This window comes from Nicotiana attenuata, unplaced genomic scaffold, assembly GCF_001879085.1.
Source record: "Nicotiana attenuata strain UT unplaced genomic scaffold, NIATTr2, whole genome shotgun sequence".
Lineage (NCBI taxonomy): Eukaryota > Viridiplantae > Streptophyta > Magnoliopsida > Solanales > Solanaceae > Nicotiana > Nicotiana attenuata.
The window spans coordinates 60,977-67,047 of record NW_017672007.1 but is presented as its reverse complement, the minus strand read 5'-3'; the positions used below and the strand labels follow the sequence as shown (position 1 = coordinate 67,047).

Below are 6,071 nucleotides of genomic sequence, written 5' to 3'. Positions count from 1 at the left end.
TTGGGACCTCAGGCTTATCTTTCTATTAAGGCTTGGAACATGAAAAATGCCGAAGAGATGGCCATAAATCGAAAACAAAGGTCCCTACATTTTGTGTGGTGAACAAAGTTGCCACCAGGGCTGAAACTCATTTATTTGTTATTTTCTTGAATATACTTTTCTTTTCTTGAATCAAGGCAGAGACGGAGCTAGGATTTTAATTTTATGGGTTCTAAATTTTGGAACCATGACTTCAAGTGCCAATAATTGGGTTCTAATTTTAATATTTATACATATTCGATGAATTTCTTAACACAAATAAACTATTTTGAATAAAAACTACTAGATTCGGCCGAGTCTGTAGCCGCACTTCTAGCTCCGCCCCTGGTCGAGGGTCTAACGAAATTAATCTCTCAATCTTTACAAGGTAGAGATAAGGTCGGCGTACACATTACCCTCCCCATACCTCACTTGTGGAACTATATCGGATTTATTGTTGTTGTTGTTATTCTCTTGATTTTAGTGTCATTTGTGTCCCTTATATTCAAGATTTGCTTAGTACCCACCACATTATTAGCCTTACTATATTGTATAAATTGTCACAAGAATCACAAGCCAACCAACATCTTTCTCATTGACTAGCTTTCTGTCTCTTCATCTGCTTAGATCTACTACGTAACACATTATTGTCTTCATCTTTCTCGAAAGGCCAAAGACACGAAATTTTGGCCTATTACAGACAAGATTCATAGTTTCCTTCTATGTTGTCCATTTGACAAACAAATTTTGTCGCACTATTGTACAGTCTAGAGAATCTAGTCTCTCTAAAATATATATATCTAGTCCTAACATGCAGGTGAGTTAGCTTTCTATTTTATTTTATTTTCATAAATATATCCAATATTTTGTTCACATCTAACTTTGAGCATACACATAACACATATATAATAGATCCTTCAGTGGCTTTTCAAGAATGCAAATGAGACCAACTCCAACATCACTTCAAGCAAGAAGGAAGCTATTAACGGTGAGTAAAGACAAATTCATTCACTATCTTGTATTACATCTTGGGGTTAAGTTTTGTATATTAAGATTTTTACAATGTCAATAAAATTTAACTGGTTATAGCAGACTACGGTAAAGTTAACTTCGTATGACCTATAGGTCGCGGGTTCGAGCCATGAAAGCAGACACTAATGCTTACTAGGGTAAGTTGTCTACATCACACCTCTATGAATGCGGCTCATCCCTGAACCATGCGTGAATGGAGGATGCTTTATGCATCGAGCTGTCCTTTTTATTTATAGAGCAGTCTACCATATTAAGCTTCATATAAAGAGTTATCTATTGTTATATATCGATTTACATGATGATATAAAAAAGTTACGCACCATCACTGCAGAGAACTTAAACTCTTACTTTTTCATGTTATTTTTGTGATCCAAACTCCTTAAAAGTTTGTTAATTCGGCTTCTATTTCAGATCAGGAGGTAAAATCCAAAGAAATTGTCCAGTGTGGGATTTCTCCAAAAAAGAGAAGAGCTGGAAAATTAGCAAGATCGAGCTGCAAGATTTTCAATGTGTTAAATATATTACGTAGAAGAGACATTGCCGCAGACTATTTTGTTAGCACAATTAATCTAAAGAGATTGGGAAGTACTTCTCGTAGAAAACAACGTTTTGTCCATTGTATTAAGATGAAAAAACAGAGTCTAAGTCGTGGATTAAGCTTTCATCGAAAGGCAGATTCAGCCAAAGTTTTACCCGTAACTGAGGCAGTTGTTACACATAGAAATGGTAAGGAGCAAAGTCCAAGTGCAGAAAAGAAAGAAAAAGCTAAAGGGGATAAAATCAAGACAATTTCAAAGATGAAGGAGCTAATAAGATGGGCTGCTGCTGCTAAATCTGAAAAGGGAGGAAAATACTTCGGCAGAAAGGTGAGATTTCTTCGTAGAATTTAACTTATATATGGTGACAGTAATTTATTTGAGCAATTACTAGGGTTTTACTTATTTGACCATTACTTTTGACTGTTTTTAGGCGAGCTAACAATGTTCACGTTATTCACACGTATAGAAGTTAAAACTTTGATAGATAGCCCTAGTAACAACAACCACTAATCATTTTTTGTTATTTTGAAGCCCTAGGTTGAAATTCTTGAAGAAACTAGGGCTATTAGCTTAAGCTTTAGTCGCCATTATTATTTATGAAAAATAAAATACTTCGTAGAATTATTTTCTTATATTCAAATTATAATTGATTGTACGAATTTAGTTTCTTAAAATATATATATATATATATATATATATGTTGTAGTACGCTATCTTATATATTATGTCTACGAAGAGAACCAACCACGTAGTATCACTTGACTTGTATGTATCTTATTTCAAATTTCCACGACCACATCCGGCTAATATGTAAATGAATTAGATTCAATTAATTTTTCTTAGCTTAGACAGTAACAGACTTTACTGTACCCAACTACTATATGTTAGACTTTTTATGTTATCACTATTAAGTATGCCTTGACCAAGGATATGCCCTATAAAATCGCCCGAAACATCAAACAAAAATATAGGATGAAGGTAGGCAGCCCAGTGCACCAAGTATTTGAAGGGTTCGGGGAAGGATCGCACATCAAGCCTATCCTAATGCAAGCATTAATAGCTGCTTCTACAGCTCGAACTGATGACCTACATGTCACACGGAGACAATTTTATCTGTTTTATATTTTCGAATAACTAATTCCACATATTATTTGTATTTATCTTTTACATGACCTGATAATATGCAGGTTTTGCAGTTGCGCGATAGGTCAGTATTAAAGGCAGTACCAGATAATGATCAACTAAGTAATGACTCCCCAAAAATCAGCTTCAGATGGGATGTTGAAAGTTGCTCCACTATTTCATCTGCAATTTCAGTCTCTTCTTTGACAAAAAATGAACATTCTATCAATAAACCTCGTTTAAACTCAACTCTGGTTCATATAGATCAGTGCCCTGCTGCAGCTAGAAAAGGGAATTGGGTCACCACAGATTCTGAATGTAAGCGTCCTTAATCCATTTACAATTTACGTTTGTGAAATATTTTTACACTATGAAACCATTCAAATGATACTTACATGTGCCTATTCATAATTAAGTGAAATTAGTAACTTGAAAAAATAAGACAAATAACCTTCTATACTTGGTTACATTTAGAAGTATCAAATGTACTGCCGGCTGGTCAAATGGGTTAAATCAACAACCGGTTATGACTCTACTCTTTCAAAATTTACTTGGGTCAATCATAATCCAATTCGCCCAACATGATCTAAATAATACTTTTTATTTACTTTTTGAATTTGTTTTGGTTAAAACTAATATATATATATATATATATATATATATATATATATATATATATATATATATATATTTGGAATTATCACCTTAAGTTCTTTTATATTTACATAATTCCCTGGTCTCCAAATTTAATGTTGTACTTTTGGGTTTATGTTGCATTCTGACCCTTTGATCTAATAGTTTGATGAGTCATCCGGGACTCAACCCGTTGAATCAAGCAACAACCATATTATAAATTAGAGATAATTTCACAAAAGTACAACCCACATAGATGCTTTTCATCTGCATAGCCATCGTTTTAACTCTTCATCCGTGTAGCCCATGAAACCCTCATAACATGACATCACTCTTCTCGCATTTCTTTTATTTCTCCGATTTGTTTATTTTCTCTTCCCAAATCAATATGACTATCTGACAAAAAACATCATGTGATTTTACAATCTTTATTTTTGTTTCTCTCTCTTTGTCTTCTTTTTGTCAGAAATTTACCAAAAAAAAGAGAGAACATTGTTATTTTATATATACACGCACACATACATACATATTTATACACAATTTTACATTGGGATACATATATATATATATATATATATATATATATATATATATATATATATATATACACACACACACACACACAATTATACGCACTTATACATATTTATACAATATATATGTAATATAAATAAGATACTGAAATATGCACCCTGAAATTTATGTACACTTGTATAGTATTAAACCTTTATTTCAATACAAAATTTGTCATATAAGCTTCCATAAAGACCTCTTATACACTAGTAATGACGTATATACACCCTTATACACTGAAAAAATATAATTATACATCATTAAACACAAATCTACGCACTTATACTTATTTATACATAATTATACAATATCGTATAAGTATGTATAAACACCAGTTATACAACATATGCATTGGAAAATACCTTATGTTAATCACTACACCTCTGTTTAACACCAATATTATCAACAAAAAAGAAGAAGAAGAACCAATCAACTCAAGATATGTCTAAATGAACCCCCAAATTCTTGAAAGTTGTCTCACCCAATCAATAATATTATTATTAATCAATAACCATCCGGACTGAAGCACGAATTCACAATGAAAACTTCCTGACCTGAAAACTTTAGCTTCGTCACTCGCAGAGTTATAATTTTTGGCTCATATTTCGATACCAAATACCAACAGTAAGAGACTCAAGATTATTAAAATCATTAATGGGTCAAATGTTTTCTGCCTCAAATCCCTTTCAAATGAACAACTTATTCATATTCTTCATCTTACTCTAGAACTTCATCTTTTTTGCATTATCAAAGTTTAAAGGAATTAAAAAAGGATTAGGGGAAGTTAGATCTGAAAATTAGAGAGGAGAAAAATAGGGATGGAAGATAGATTTAAATTTTTTAGAGGATAGAAGATGAAGATGGAAAATAGATCTAAAACTTAGAGAGGATACAAGGTGAAGATGAAAGATGTTGGTCGACAATAAAAAAGCGTGGAAAGAGAAAGAGAAAAAACAAATTAGGTTAGTGATTGAAAATTCTCTTTTAGATTATTTATAAATTGGCTATACCGGGCAAATTAAAAGAATATGAGCTGAGTTTTGTTGGAATATTATCCCAAGTGATAAAGAGAGTAATTTTTCCTATAAATTAACTCGTTTAAATGTGGACGAATTGGACAAATTACTAAAAAAATGGATTGGTTTTGTCATCTATAATAGGTTAGACTTGTAAACATTTCAACAGGCTGTTTTTCTATTTTTTTCAGCTTGATTTATGTTCCCATTAATTAATCAATCTGACAATGTCTGTTTTTTTTTTTTTTGGTTTTTTTTAACAGTTGTGGTGCTAGAGCTAGAGCTAGAGCTATGAAGAAAATTGGTCATGGGTGGTCTCTAGTGCTAAAATCGCACGTTATGCCACGTGGATTGCAGTAATTATTCATGAATTTTCATACTCCCTTGGTTTTAATGGCTTATAAAATTTAGGAGTAAATTTTGATGTAAACTTATCTGTATAACGCACATGATATTCATCTTATTCAATTTTATCTTCTAACCAATATTTCCCCTCATAAATGTCATGGACCAATTCCAAACTATTTCTCCTCCATTCATTGTATTAATTTAATATATTACATAACAAGTAAGGTGAAGCAGAATTATGTATTTTTAATGAGAAACAAATTCAAATAACAAATTCTGTACTTGTATTCTCAATGTAGTTGTTACATAATTGATTCTCATCCTATAATTGAAGACTTTCAATCTTCTTGCTATTTAAAAGAGCTTTTAATATGGAATTAAGACTTCGTAACGCAAAAAATAAGTAAGCAATACATTAGTCTTAACTTAGTAATTTGTAATGAAAGACCTTAATGACACAATCATTTATAACCCTCTAAAGGAAATGGGTTATGATTCTTTAGCAGCATTTCCCTATAGATCAAGCTACTCTTTTTAGAGCTTAACTTATATACATCGTTCGTAAAGATATACAGATAGTGTATTATAACATAATTTAGCAAGTTATCTGTTAATCAAGAAAAAAATCAATTTATTTTTACTCTTTTACCCTTATGTGCATATTCCTAAAAAAAATTCTCACTCCTCACTATAACTATGTGACCAATATTTAATAAGGATAGTTTAGTCATACTAGGTATTTTTGTATAGGATTTTGCATTTTCTTAATGGGCGTGCTAAAAAGAAACTG

At 31.7% G+C, this 6,071-nt stretch overlaps 1 protein-coding gene across 2 annotated transcripts; it reads left to right on the top strand.

Moving 5' to 3' along the window:
• The first annotated feature begins 588 nt into the window (after window positions 1–588).
• LOC109211306 lies at window positions 589–5,457 on the top strand. Of its 2 annotated transcripts, none has more exons than XM_019374830.1 (5): window positions 589–835; window positions 931–1,006; window positions 1,462–1,916; window positions 2,786–3,029; window positions 5,197–5,457. In XM_019374830.1, the coding sequence occupies exons 1-5, from the start codon at window positions 830–832 to the stop codon at window positions 5,226–5,228; spliced, it is 813 nt and encodes a 270-aa protein (XP_019230375.1). In that variant the 5' UTR covers window positions 589–829; the 3' UTR covers window positions 5,229–5,457. The 2 variants fall into 2 exon arrangements, with proteins under 2 accessions (XP_019230375.1, XP_019230374.1); XM_019374829.1 differs by having other exon boundaries at window positions 2,777–3,029.
• The last annotated feature ends 614 nt before the right edge of the window (window positions 5,458–6,071 follow it).